Raw genomic sequence first — 15277 nt, 5'->3', positions numbered from 1 at the left:
ACTTTTTGAGGGAAATAACGACCAGAGCCTATTGTAGATTTGGAGATCTACATTATGTAATTACACTTTTTTTTTTCCTAGTGGAAAGTGGATCTGGAACTTTACAAACTGAAATTCTTGAAAGCTGCTGCTGTTCCATGCCTGAAATGACATCATTCATGTACAGTTCAAGATGTTTGGATTTACTAACAGTTGTGCTGATAGAAGAGTGACATTGATTTTAGGTTTTTCGTTTATTATACGTTATTACACATGAATGTAAATGATGATGAGAGATTGTACAGCTGAAGTTAATACAGAATTTAAGAAAGGGAAAACTTCTGTTGTAGATGAACAGTATATTACAAAAATGTTCAGTGAATCTGATTCTGAAATATTGGAGGAGGAAGTGAGTTAGTTACTATGTATGTTAACAGAATTGTGCATTATACTATAGAATAGTGTGGTAAAACAGGGTTTTTTTCAGTGGCCCTTTCCTACAAATGACCCCAGCAGTTGCTCAGACAAACGCTGCAGGTAAAAGCCATCTCCAAAATCCACTCGTTCTTAATCTGCAGTAGAGTAGAGGTGTGGTGCCTGTTGTGCGGGAGGCCCTAGCTTACGAGGTATTTTCAACACCTTTTGCAGTAGCTTGGAAAGGCCCTGTCCTTGGCGGTGTAGTTCTGTACCATCCCTTCTCCTTTGTAGAAAATACTCCGTGATGTCTGGGCCAAGAATCGGCCAAAAAAAGCTTGAGGATATGTTTAGTTGTGTGTTTAACAGAACGGTTTCAGGCAAAAAAAAAAAAAAAAAAAAAAGAAAACTAATCCATTCAGCGTGATGAGGTTTGTAGAGCTCCTGCTGTAAATGATGTCATCGTTCTGAGTAGTGGCCATGTGCCGTTATTGTTTTTTCTCCTTTCTTGTTCTGCAGCTGTTTCTGAACCACTTCAGCTACTGCAGAACTAGAGAGTGACAGCAGTTGCAAGACTTGGCCCTTCCCCGGGTTTACCTGCTGCACCGCCCTTGTTCCGTAAAGCAAACAGTTTCTCCTTCCGGGTGGTGTTGGACCAAAGGTCATTCGCCTCCCTCCTCTGCATAGCTGCTGAAGGCACTGCTGTGCAGGTGCTGTTGCTTGTAGTCTGGCTTCTTTGCTCTAAGCGTGTGTTGAGTGCTGTGTTCCAAACACTGACATGGTTATTAGAGATTCAGTGCAGTAGATTATTTTAGGTATTAATCATTTTTGTAAAAGGATGCAAATTGTGGCTTAATTCTGGATTGGAGTTGCAAGCTTTAAGACACGTTAAAGAATACCGCGTGCTGGCTGGAATAGATTGTAAATTTCTTGGGCCAGGCGCTGTGTTTTCATCTGCCTGATGTCTCCTACGTGCGCACGGTTCTGTTCAAACAGCGAAGCTGTGCAGGGGGAGGGCTTTTTCTTTTAGCCAGTTCAGGAGAACGAGCTGAATGTCAGCAAATCCTGCCCCTTGCCTGTACAGCCGAGTCCTGAGGCAGGGCATCAGGCCGGTTGTCAACATGCAGGCGTTTCCAGTCCATGCATTAATCCATCTATACTGCGTAGTCTGGGTTTGGCAGCTGGGTCGTGCAGCCAGAGCGTGCAGCTGATCCCCTCAGCATCCTGACATGATTGCTAATGTGATCTCACAAAGTACTTACATATTTATTCCGTTTGGGCTGCGTGCAGAGATAAGGATGTAGTTGTCCATATGAGGGGAATCAAGGCATTTATTAGCATACAACCTAAGTGAATTAAAATGGCCTTTGAAAGTGGTCACGTAGGGAGAAACTACAATTTATTAGCTAGGGTTTCAAACTGGACTATAGTTTGGTTTTGAGCCCCAACCCCCAGTTGGCTGTGATGGGAAAGAAATTGTGTGTGTGTGTGAACTACTTGTTGCTGTGGTCGTGCGGTTGCAGGAGAAAGGCGTTGTGTGTTAAGGTACGCCGCCGGCTGAAAAAAGCTTCCTGCACGCGGAATTCTGCACCTCGCAGTTGGTGCTCCTGACAGGTTTCTGTTGTCATCCTGACTGTGGCTGCATTGAGTCTTGGACTGCTTTGAGTGCGCTTGGGCTGAGCAGCTTCCTAACTAATCTGAAGTCTTCCCATAGCTGAACCTGAAGTCTTGCAAAAAGTTCGGACTTCTTTTTTTAGTCCCATAAAATGGTAGAAGTGCACTTTCAGGTCATACTGCCTATCTTTGGAGTTTGTGGAGGGGGGTGAAACTTCTGAAAGTTACTTTGATGCTTCCAAGAATCTCAGATTTTTGGCTTGCAAAGTCTGTCGTTTTCTTGTGCCACGCTTGTATCTCTGAATTTGTAAACCCAAACAGTCCCGGTAACTAAGCAACAGCACAGCTGAATGTTTTCATAAAAACAACTTTGCTGCTTAGAGATGTGATTTACTACTTAAGTGTGTGTCTGTACATACATACAGAGGCAAAAAGTGATGATGACCTCATCTTAAACCAGCTCACAAGAGCAGTCTCAGTTTTTTGTCTCTCAGCCAAAGACAAATTTACTGTAAGCAGCCAGAACTCCATTGACTTGGGTTGCAGTAGCACCAGTAACGTCAGGGCTCGTTAATTGCTGAGATAATTCTGTTTGTAGCAATCAGTGCTTGAAATGTAAACCTAAAAGAAAAAAAATTATCATCTTGCATCTCGCCTGGTATCTTTGCACAGAAAGGAGAGGAGGAGAAGCTAGTTAATACTCGGGATTTTACAAGTAGATCTTAACATTTTTTTTTTTTTTAATTTTGATATTGCCTTGTTAGAAGACTCTTCTTAAATGAATTTAACAGCGCTTGGACCCTGCCCTTTACTTAGAAACCGTTCTAAGTGATGTCATATTGCAATTACTAGACACACAGAGTAGACCTGCGTATTTTCTACCCTATTAAAAGAAAGCATCTTCAAGTACTTTTATTTGGCAAAAGTTTCTCAGAATTTATGGGTCGTGTTCCTCTGTTTTGTTTAAACAAGATTCTGGGTCACAAGCAGAAGACTCTGATAAATTCTAGCCATTTTTAGGTGCTGCATACGGCCCTCATTTCATCTGTATTCATAATATTTAAAAATTCTAAATCTTACACTTGCATGCTTCTACTGAAACAGTTAATAGTCTTTACCAGAAGGAAAGCTTTCTATTTGTGTAATATTTATTGATGTTAAACCCACATGATATCAGCACAACAATCCAAAGTAACGATAATACATTTTTTTATAAATACAAATAGAAGGTGGCAAAATAATGCTAGTGAAGCTAAACAAAAAAAGTAAATTAGCATGTCACAGTCGAGAAGAATTTGGCAAATGATATGACATACTGGTTCTAGAATCGTGTCAGATTATTCCCAGATGACAGCTTATGACGTTAACCTAGATTAACGATCCCCATAACTGGTCATATCCTGCACCAGAATAGTACTACCTTATGTGCTAAAGTTTATTAGTCACTAAAAAACAAAACAAACTTTGTGTACTTACAAAGCAATACACGTATAGCAGTAATGCAATATATGGTGTACACAATTACAAAATTAAAAAAAAAAAACCAAACCCTAAGTACAGGACTTCTGAATAACTGAACTGAGATAAAAGATTTCAACACTTTTATTATAAATAATGAAAGATACCATATATGTGCTTCATATAAGGAATACAGTGTTTTCCTTTCATAGCAAAGTATCATAGCTAGTACCATCAAATGCTCATTTTTCTTGTCAGGCCTAGGAATTCTTCCCTCCCTCCCTCCCCTTCAGCTGAAATTCATTTGGTTCTAATTTAAAACTACCCAGTCAGGTCCGACTGAGGTGGGGCTCCAGTTTGATGTGGATTTGCCTTGCGTTCTGAAAGTGGCCTTCAGGCTTTTCATCTACGGCGCACAGGCTCTTCCCATTAAAAGAGCTGTCATTGGCCTACAGTTGGGAGAAGAAAAAAATAAAATCTACCAGAGACACATGCTATGTTAAAAAGAAAAAAAAAAAAAAAAAAAAGGCGCAAATTTGATGTTGCTTTTGTCCATCTTCGTCTTCTACTTCCTCAAGATCTGCAAGCTTATCACCTGTGGTGTATACTTGTCATTTAAATTCCTATTGCAGTCTCAACCCATTTTTCACTTGCTACACATCTCTAAAATCCTCGTACACATTACACAAGCTTTAAACAGTCAAACGTCCCATACATCCACTCCCTAGTTTTCGGCTCACCTTAGAATGTCCGATTCTCGCATGGGGGTATTACGAGGTTACAGACCGTCTGCCTTCAGGAAATCCAGAGAGCGTTTCAGCCCCGTGCCCCGTCCCCCTCCCACCCCTTGCAGGAGGCTCCTGCAGCGGGTCACGCTGGTGGCATTTTTCTCCCATCTAGTTACCAATACTTATAGTCTGGAGTAGACTGTTATTACGTGTCAGCTCTTTTTCCTCATTATCTTGAAGAGGTTAAATTACTTATGCTTAAAGTGTCTTGGCTGTCTGTTTGTAAGTCAGCCTCCTCCTAGACGGCAAAAAAGGAAAAATACAGAAGAATTTAAAATGACGGTGTTGATGTTGCTTTATAGAATTGTCCGTACTAACGGCATAAGGCAAGATATTTCTTTCATTGTAGAACAGAAAGCGGTTTGCAGAGATACAGCATTTGCTTACGTTTCTCTTGCTTGTCCCCTCCTGTTTTATTCTTACAATATTGCACTTGTTCGTTGTAGCTCTCAGAATGCATTGCCATTTTAGAACTATAGGTAACCATACATTCTAATTTTCTTTGTGATCTCGTGGCCTCCAATAAAACATCTTGCACCATTAAGATTGTGTAGCATCTACTTACTGCTTACGAAGGCATGTAGTGATAAATAGTGTTCTCTTCTGAAAAATCTGTCTCTCTGATGTCTTTCGGCCTTTATGAAAAGGGTTACTCGTAAGAGCTGAAGCAACTTAGGTATAAGGAACTGGTGAACGTGATTTGTTGTGCAATGTGTACATTTCTATTAATAACCTAGCTATTCTTCTAATTTGGTATAATGAATAAGGAATATATGGTTATTGTGTTTGTTGTTTATCTTTCGTACTTGAAGGTGTCTGCCTTTGCATAAAGTGACATAGGAGTATCATTGGTCAAGGCGATGGCTTTCAGTGTTTCTGCTTTGAAAGAAAATGATGGAAGCGGCCGCCGGATCTACAGATCATCGCTCTCTACCAAGCCAGGTTGCATCGTCAGGTGGACTGGATTTGCTTCAGGCTGGAAAGCTGCTTTGATGTCTAGTCCTTGGTCACAAAGTGCCGCGTATCGGCTGGCTGAGGGCCGCACCTTCTTTGGCTTGGTTGTCTGAGGTGGTTGTTGCCACTGAGCTATAGATTAAAAAGCAAAGAAAAAACGTGAGCCATCTTCAGCTGTGCAACAGAGTGTACCAGATGCACAATCAACCCTTTAAAAAGGAGATACTAATTTCTGAGCAGCAGAAAACCAGTATATCAAAGGTAAGTTTGTTTCAGTTCTTGGTGGCTTTTTTTTTTTTCCTCAGCATCTGGTTTCACCTTCAAATGTGGTAAGTGAAAAGGGTAGTGTCTGTGGTTTTGTTACTTTGCCTTTTCGGCATCGCTTTCTACCTTCCCTGGGGTCACTGAGGAGGGTAACAGCAAGGGGTTTGTTTCTGCGCACTAACGTTACAGTGACAGGCCTGTTCAAGGGTTGGGTTGTTGCATATAAAAGGAAATCATCTGGTTGCCACTGCCGCCCCTCGTACGCGGAAGAATGCTGAGCCACGTCTCTAACGCGCCAGGCCCCCTACCGCCACCACCCCGGAAACCATCCCTCATCACTCCCATCTCTCCCCTCGCCCCCTCCCCACCCCCTTAATTCTTGTTATGAGACGACTGGTAAGAGAGTTTGGTTTAAAAAAACATTCACTATGTAAGTGGCTGCTTCGGAACAAACTGAATAATTAAGCAGAAAGCCATAAAAACATCTACTGCGCTTCTGGGAGCTGTCAGAGGTGTATTACAGACTAAGGTACGAAAGGATACAAAAGGTTAGGGAAGTGCTAGCAGAGCTATAGTAATAATGATCCACAAAAATAATGTAATCATGCCGTTATCTGTTGTTAATTAGCTATATTTAAAATACTAAGCAAAAACAGAAAGCATGCATGCTTGTTTTGCTTTAGGTATCTGAAAGATGGCGAAATGTACTTTGACAGAGCATTTGTTGTCTTGATGTGGATCGTTATTATTGAGGACAAACTATAAACAAAAGAAAGAGAGACCAATGTAAACCATTCTGCCAATAAACTGAAACTTGTAGAACTGTTGCTTTTGGGGGGATTAATGTGATCATGAAAACTGAAGTCACTTACTATAAACATCCAACCTGGCAGTGCACGACACAATCCCAGCCTCGTTCTTGGCTGAAACGGTGTACCAACCGGCATCCTCCTTTGTAGCTCCCTGGATAAGCAGGCAGATGTAGCCGTAGTTATCCTGGTGCATGCTAAACAAAAGGAAAGTCGAAAATTACTATTTAAATTGCAAAACAGCGTAGGCTTTTTTTACATATAAAAAGACCCAATCCTAGTTACAGATTAATTATAGTCCGCTTTCAACTAATACGGAACTTCCTCTGAAATTAGCAAGTGGAAAATAAAACCTTCAGTATGTTTGACAATTTGGCAGTTTAATACCCTGTATTGAAAGCTAAGAAGCAAAAATACATAAAGTAGCTTCTCTCACAATTACAGATTAAGACATCTGAAATCTGATGTAAGTAGTAGGGATGCCAGAACTTCCCCAGAGTTTTTGGGGAAAGGATAAAAAACTTGAGGAACAAGGTACTGAAATACTCTTAGTTATTTAGAAGGACAGCAATAATTCATCAGTGTCCTATCAGTAACAAGTTCCTTTTCTGGCAACATATCATGAGTTTGCTTTTAAACATGCCTACAAAATGTTATCAAATATTGAAGACAAGTTTATGGAGCTTAGAAATATTTTAAAAAGTGAATCTTAATTGCCTAACTACACAGCAGAGTTATGAATGAAGGCTTCTGCTGAGAAGCAGACAGACAGCTTTACTTAGGAGCCTAGCTTTTCACCAGTAAATTTCTACACATCTTAGCTCTACAAGAGAAAAGCTACTTCTCCACATGCTTCAAGTGCAAAGATAGTTGTTTACGTCCAAGGCTGGAAAACAGAACTAACATGTTAATTCTGGCTCAGCCAGCAGGCTGGCTGCAGGTTTCAGTAAATGTCATCAATTAGTACAATAACTAGTTAATATTTACGAGCTGCTCTTCACACAAAGCATTCTTAAGACCTTCTAGGTTTTAATTTGTGTTACAGGATAAATCGTCCCTGAAGTTATACATGGGGAGATTATTCCAAGTCAGTCTAACCTCACTCGGTCAGTGTTGTATGTGAGTGACTCGTTCTCTTTCTTCCAAAATATCTGAGGAGAGGGCTCCCCCGAGATTCGACACTCCAGTCGCACTGGGAATCCCTCAGTCACACCTGTGTTTTGTAGCTTCTCTATAAACACAGGTGCTTTGTGTACTTCTTTAGCTGTGAAAATAAAGATTGCAGTCATGTTGACACAAGTCTATGAAAATGCAGCGTTTCTTTCAGCAATATGCTAAAAACCAATAATGAAAAATCTAACTGGCAGGAAACGTGTTGTCTTCAACAACAGAGGAAAACAGTCACATCAGTATTTTAAGAGGGAAGAAGTGAGCACTAATAGAGCTGAGTGGTGCCCCCCCCCGCCTCCCCGGAAGAACTGAAATGTGGAGCACGAAGACCCGATAAACTGGCTGCACAACGCTTGTTCAACAGGGATCCTTCATACTCCGTAGAAGGATGGGCTTTTAATTAGAGAAGGAACTGCCCTGCCAGAAGGCTGGAATGGCATTAGCCTAATACGCTGTGAAACACACAAATGGTGTCGTACTGGCTACCCGTTGGTAGATCTGGCTCTGCACAAATTGCCATTAAACCCCCCGTTCCAGTAAACGGTCTGGTTCGTGGCCCCAGCTGTGGCAACAGCCCTCTTTTCTTAACTGTGTGCGCAGAGGTTACTTGCCAGCCAACTTCTGCCACAACGTAAGATAAATGTGTCGCCTATAACTATAATATAGTTCTGTTACTGCCAGGTTTCCTTTTCCCACTGTCCTGGTTTCAGCTGGGATAGAGTTAATTTTCTTCTTAGTAGCTGGGATAGTGCTGTGTTTTGGATTTAGGATGAGAATAATGTTGATAACACACTGATGTTTTGGTTCTTGCTGAGTAGTGCTTACACCAGTCAAGGACGTTTCAGCTTCCCATGCTCTGCCAGGTGCACAGGGAGCTGGGAGGGGGCAGCTGACCCAGACTGGCCAAAGGGCTATGCCATACCGTATGGCGTCATGCTCAGCATATAAAGCTGGGGGAAGAAGAAGGAAGGGGGGGACGTTCGGAGTGATGGCGTTTGTCTTCCCAAGTAACCGTTACGCCTGATGGAGCCCTGCTTCCCTGAGGATGGCTGAACACCTGCCTGCCCATGGGAAGGAGTGAATGAATTCCTTGCTTTGCTTTGCTTGCGCACGTGGCTTTTGCTTTACCTATTGAACTGTCTTGATCTCAACCCATGAGTTTTCTCACTTGTACCCTTCCAATTCTCTCCCCCATCCCACCGGGGGGAGTGAGCGAGCGGCTGGGTAGGGCTTAGTTGCCGGCTGGGGTTAAACCACAACAGCCACCCCCATCCCTCAACCATCTCATGTGATGGCACTTGCATTTTCCTTTTTCATGTTTCCCTTTTCATGTTACCCCTGCAGTGCTCAGCGCGGAAGCTTAGCATGAAGATGTTACCTGCAACAATGAGCTCCAGGCTGAATGTATTTTCACCAGCTCGATTGCTGGCAATACACGTGTAGATTCCAGCATCTCTGGCTGTGACCGGTTCTATGATCAAGGAGTGTACGCCGTTCTCGCGCACCAACATTTTGTGAGAACTATCGGGACGAATCGGTCTTCCGTTAAGTTGCCAGCTTAGATCGGGAGTCGGTAATCCACTAACCTTAAGTGTAAACAGAATAATGGGAAATGGTCTTAGCCGTACGAAACACTAGGAGTCCTGACTTGTTACTTCAGAGACGTTTGGTTTTGTTTGCAGGTGTACCACAAGATTTAAAGATCTAATTCTGTCCTGAATTACACATTGACTCAGTTGTGTTCATTTACCGACTTTCTGGCCAACTCCCTGAATTCCATGATGTCTTATGGGCGTGACTGAAAAAAGATCAGTGTTTAGATATGCCAGAAGCTAAATAACAATACATTGCAAAACAAAAGGCAGCGTGACACCTTTTGTCTTTTTTTATTGTTTGCTCTTCACGTGGACTGAGAAGGTACTTCTTTCTAGATTAACTTCTTGCGGAAAAGCTGCAGACAAAAAGATGTTAGCTGACTAATTATTGAACTCTAAGTTCCATTCCACTTAGGTGTAACCCAGTGACAGCACCGCCTGCGCTAGTTAATGCTTGCTCTGTGTGAACAAGTCTTGTACTTTTGAAAGCCGTGCCATTTGCTGTGGGTACCACTGGAAAACAAATAGCTTCTCCCAAATATATCAGCGAAAAGTAAACGGAAGTCATCCAAGCCTGAATTAATTCTGCTAGGCAAAGTCATAAATCAAGATTATATTGTCTGAAATTTAATGGGGGATCGAAACTCAAGTAGTAAAAGGACTTAAAATGGAGAAGCACGCTGTCTTTATAGTGTGTGCTGCTTCCCTCCACGCCCCAGCACAGCTGAACTCTCAGAATCAGTTTACTCTGAGCGGTAAGGTTTGCCTGAAGCACTTTGACTGGAGGGGAGGCAAACTTTCGTTGTCAGCTTGCTCAGAAGCAGTGAGCTGAATTAATATATCGACAGTCGCTGGAACTGCCAACACCTTTAAAAACAAATAACATGGGCTTTGAGTCAGCTAATGTTATCGCGAGGTTGCGGCTACCCTTGGCGCGATACTTGCCTTGCAGTCCATTCGGCATAGCTTTCCTTCTTGAACAGTCAGGTCTCCGGGAGCCTGCAGAAAATGAGGCCGGAAGAATCGTTCCTGAATTGGTTCATTTTCATCACCACTGTCCCTTGATCGAGATCGTGGTCTTAAAATAACATGAAATAAAAGTAAATTATTTTTTTTTCTCTGCTAAATCAGAAGAACCATCATCCCTTATAAGGCTGCTTTGAATTTTAAATCACTTCTCTGACCTATACCATAGTCACTCCATATTTACACACATATCCTGGTAGCATTTGGCTCAGACTGAGTTAATTATGACACTGTACTTACTAATTACTCTCATTTCATTCATGTGTTGTGGCAAAATAGGATCTAGCAAACAATCTTGCTACAGAATAATTGCTTGTAATAATCATTTATTTATACATGATCGTATTTTTGTTTCTAGTTAGTCTTTAAATCACTGAAATACAAATAAGTCAGGCCTTAGCATATAGCTGCAGTTCCCTGTTTCTAGTGTCCTGTGGGCTTAATCCCTTCGCTGTTGCCGATTACAGCAGAAAGTGCATGTACCGTTCGTTAATTATGTTTACCTTTCAGAAAATAACAGCAGCTAAAAGCTAACTCATCTCAGTTGAGAAGAGACTTTTCACGTCAGACTTATTTTTCATCTTCTCTTGTTCTGCACTGCTGAAGACCATACGGAAAATTCTGTGGATTGAAGTGCTGTGGATATTTAGTCCTCATTTAACAGGTTTTTTGTTCGAGATAGTCTTGAACATTTGCAAAGCCACCAAACTGTGGTGTCAAAACAATGAGAACTTCATTTGTGAGCAATAGGAAGGAAAACTTCGGTCATTAAATTGTTCTTCATAAAGGTACTGTAAAAAATTTAATAAAAAAGGAAGGAAAAAACTCCTGTCCCCCAAAACAGCATCAATCACTTTAAGCTTCCATAATACCATTTAATCCATTTTCAACATTGGCTATTCTTGCCTGTTACTTTAACCTATCAAATCTTTTTCTAAGATTTAACTGGGTTTTGTTTCCCAATTGAAATTAGCATTATTCCATTTATGTGCTTTAGTAATCAAAGAAACTTGTAATTGAAACAGAATTTTAGATCAGTTTCTGTCCTTGCCTGATCAGCTCCAGTGGATTCCATTCTGGAGCCGACTGCTGCCTACAGTAACATCTGCTGCAGCGAAGGGGAGCTCTTCACAGGTCCTCCTGCATAACTTGTGTCGATGACACCTCACAGTGAGGGTCGCTTTTCTGAACTCCATTTTCTCTTAACTTTTGCCAGGGTTGCCAATTCGGCCACTGTCTGCAGTATGTGTCCTGCAGTATACGTGGCTATACTGCGGTTTCTGCTGTCCAGGGCCGTTTCTTTAGGTTAAAATAATTCATAACAACAACAACAAAAAAGCTTAAAACCCCCAACAGTGACATTTGGAAGACACGATGCTGTACCGCTGTACGGAAGATAAACGCTGTAGCTGCACACTCTGTTCCACCAAGGTTAAGTTTAATTAGGCTTGCTTGAATTTGGTTTATTTTGTCCTCTGTCGTTGCCCTTCTCTCTGTTATTGCTCGCTCTGAATTCTGACCAGTCATCACTTTTCCTACAGTATTGTCTGTCATAACTAGGTACATCTTGACTTTTTATTGATCATCACAGGCTTCCCACAGCTACAACTAAAGGCAAGTGTGTGTGTGAAATCTAGCTTATTATATATAATGATTATATATAATCACACTGCTTATTAATGTCGGAATGGATACTGAAGTGGGGAAGACAGACGGACATCTCTGCGCCCGCTAAAAGCTTATGTAACCCTTCAGGTGCCTAAGTCCAGGTCTTAAGCACCCAAGTTGTTTTGCTACTTGAACGTGCCTAAAGCTACTTCAGTAGCCCCTGCATTACAGCTCACGAGCCACGCTAAGCTCTAGCTGGCGAGTTCCTAGCTGTTTCTGCAGGCATACGTGCCTCATGCATGCAGCTGGGATGGAAGGTGGGTGGTAATAAAGTATACTCGTATCTTTTGTCTAATTTTTATCTAAGTGGTTCTGCACGACCAACTAGAGGTGCTGGTATGTAGTCAAGTGAGTGCTACACCGTGCAAGCAACCCAGGCAAAATCTGCCTGCGTCGTATTTCCATGCATCCTGTTTAGAGGCATAAAAAGGCAGCACTGGTCGAAACTGGGGAAAAAAATTACACCAAACGAAATGGAAAACGAAAAGGTTAGGAGTTTGTGACCAAAGACGTTTCTTTCTGAGAGCATGCTCTTGAATCGTGAAAACTAAGTTTTCAAGTTACACATTTGAAAGGAAACCTAAATCAGCATGCTGTTCAGTCCAGGGTCAGAAATAAATAATGCATTTCTTTTTACCTCTTTGTAAATTTACCTCTGAAATTGCAGACTACTTTCAAGCCTTTACCTTGAGAGGTGAAACTAGGGTTATTTTAATTCTAAAACATTTTGTGGTTTTAAAGAAATAATGAATCGAGCCGAGCCAAGTACTTCAGATGTCTAGGAATGACAAACTGCAATAGACTGGAATAGCCTTGGATTAGTTGTGGGTTCTTTGGAGTTGTGATGTGGGCATCAAATTGCAGAGATCGGTTTCAGCAGCACTGACATCGGGTACTAAATGCGTCCAGGGGAGACTCCACGGGTCGGGGTGACGCAATGCACTCGGAATTTCAGTGAGCAAGAGGCTGGGGAAGACTTTATGACTGACCATATGATAATGATTGCTAATTTGGGATAAAGGAGATTAAGTTCAAATTAATCCTCTAACTGAGAGCAGGGGCAATAGGAATATTTATTTTTTAAATCTTCCTTAAATCTCGTGCATATTAAGATGATTTATTTGTGCACCACAAGACAGCTTACGTGCTACGGTGTTGAGCACCATGGCGTCTAAGGGATTGAGCCCAAGCTTTGTACATGTCAGATGGTTCAAAATTCCCACCCCCCCCAAAGTAATGCTAAGAAGGTAATGTTTGCAAGCTAAGCAAATTTCAGAAAAATACATTAAAAATGAAATAACGACTACAAAGTGTTTTAAAATGTCTGTGACGTAGTGAAGGTGACAAAAAACAGAGTTCTGCCAGAACACATTCTGTAAGGGATTAAAAATACCTCAGGAAAAAGCCTGTCAACAGTGCAAGAAGTCATAAAGTTCATTAAGCTAATAATTACACTTGTAAAAAAAAAAAAAAGTTTTGTTGCTCTCAAGCAGAAAAGCTTATAGAAATAATACTGGAATGCCACAGGAGTATTACTTATCAAAAGTATATGGCAATATATGGGACACGTACTATAGCCTATGGGGGAGCACAATACTGTGGTATGTTACGCCTGAAAAGCCGGTGGTGGGAGTCTGTCCTAGGAAGGTTTTACCTGCTCAAATTTCATCAGTCCCGGGGAGAACTGGATGGTGGGAGCAGCGGGAAATGTCACTAAACAGAAATAGTATTGTGCTGAATGCTGAGCAGGAACAGACCTTCCGTAAGCAAACATACCAGGAGGAGCCCTTCACGTATGGTAATTTTACAGGAAATAAGTATCCCCAATAATTGCCCTAATTTCAATTAAACTGCTACGTTAAATTGCTATAGTGGCTGCCTGAGTCCTTGTCTCAATTAGAAAATAAAACACCGTCTGTAAGCGGCCTCAGACTTCGATTGCATTTGGAGAGACTGAAGAATGAGCCTCCCCCATTCTTACTGAGGGTTCTGAGGGCCCTTTCTCCCGTCCCCGTTTTTAAAGATGTTTCCCCTCTCTCGCCCTGTGTGCACTGACTAATGCAGCTGAAACCTGACTCTTCCTGGCAGCTTTTCCCTTCAGGGATTAACAGAGACTTGTCATTTTTGCCCATTGTTTGCAGGTGTCAAGGCCTTGCTTACTGCACGCCAAATGGGCCCAGCGGTTTTGGGCGGCTGTGACGCTGCAGCGACAGCAGGACGTTCCCCTACAGGAGCAGCCGGAGCTTTGGGCGTAACAGGGCCGGAGGGGAGCTGGGGGCGCGCCACAGCGAGAGACACTGGAAGTGCTCTCAGGACTGCGGGAAGCCCAGTTTGTTCCATGCGGGAATAAGGCTGGTAAGGTCTTTTAAACAACCAACCTCGCTTCCTGGCACTTTCTAGTTATCAGAGGGGGGGAGAGAGCCTGTTTTGCATGCAGCAGCTCCGCCTACCTACTGCTACCACTACTAATGGTTACGGGACCCATTTCTTTGTTGCCCGTTGGCTAGGTAATTACATCTGCTCTGTACGTTACAGCTGGACAATACTGAGGTTCTGTGGCCGTTGCGACCACTAAGCAAAACACGTGCCTCATCGCAGCAGAAACCGGAACCAGAGCCCTCAGACTGCCTTGAAAGCAGTTCTGTTTGGGTAACCAAAATGCATTTTTTTGTATCATCATCTAAAGCTGTCTAAGCTGTGCTAAATAGCCTCATAAATGCTTTGGGTAAGGAAAAAAAAGTATTTGAAGGGAAAATTCCCTTATATGGTCCAAAAATATAAACTAAAGCTTCGTATGTGAATAATTGTAAACTCACCAAAGATAAGTTTAATACTTCATTTCTGACTCATAATTCCTTATAAGAACCTGAACTGAAATAACTGAAATACTAAAATATTTCTAATGTAAATCCAATAAACTTCTTTGGCCTGCAGTTATTTCTGCTGTTTCTTTAAATGCATACTTATTAAAAGCTGCAGCAAGTACAGGTTCCTGGTAGAATCCTGGTCAGGTGAGATGTTTTAACAAAACCAGTGACAAAGTCCTTCCCACCAGCTGATAGTGTAATTTCAGATAAGGAGTAATTAGTGAACATCACAGAGGAGGAGGAGACAGGCAAAATTAAAGATACTTGGAAGTCCTGCCATTGCAGAGGTTGCTTAGACTTCTGAGTATGCAAGCTTTGCAGAAATTTTTAGACGGCAGATGTCACATTTCTTCCTGAATGCCATACTTTTAACTTACCTTCTTACTTCACATTCTTTATCTTAACCATAATGATTTTGCAAAACACATATTATTAAAAAAATAAAAAAAAAAAGCATCAAGTACCTTCTCATATGAGGCTGACCAGAAGGTGACCAAGGACTGCGGCCTCTTTGATTTACAGCTTGAACCATCAGCCTGCCCGTGCAGCTTATTCTGCCCTGTTGGGATGATGGAGAGGAGGAGCATTAAACGACTTAAAGCGTGTAATATTAATAACATTCAGCCTGATCTCTTCTTTTTTGCCCACCTGTTACAGAGTCTGTAATACAA

The 15277-nt window shown here is 41.8% G+C and overlaps 1 protein-coding gene across 2 annotated transcripts in view; it reads right to left on the bottom strand.

Annotated features, from left to right (window-relative positions):
- Positions 1–3159: 3159 nt before the first annotated feature.
- Positions 3160–15277, bottom strand: part of PALLD (palladin, cytoskeletal associated protein) — a gene marked incomplete at its 5' end in the record, with an annotated part of 206384 nt that continues 194266 nt past the window's right edge. For both annotated transcript variants that reach the window (XM_082316413.1, XM_082316414.1), the window contains 6 exons: positions 3160–5339; positions 6344–6477; positions 7379–7544; positions 8829–9036; positions 9991–10123; positions 15071–15165. In XM_082316413.1, the coding sequence (XP_082172539.1) occupies positions 5167–5339; positions 6344–6477; positions 7379–7544; positions 8829–9036; positions 9991–10123; positions 15071–15165 (909 nt within the window). In that variant the 3' untranslated portion in view covers positions 3160–5166. The remainder of the gene's footprint in view (positions 5340–6343; positions 6478–7378; positions 7545–8828; positions 9037–9990; positions 10124–15070; positions 15166–15277) is intronic.

Source organism: Platalea leucorodia, assembly GCF_965183815.1.
Source record: "Platalea leucorodia genome assembly, chromosome: 6".
Taxonomy (NCBI): Eukaryota; Metazoa; Chordata; class Aves; order Pelecaniformes; family Threskiornithidae; genus Platalea; species Platalea leucorodia.
This window is presented reverse-complemented; position numbering and strand designations above follow the sequence as displayed.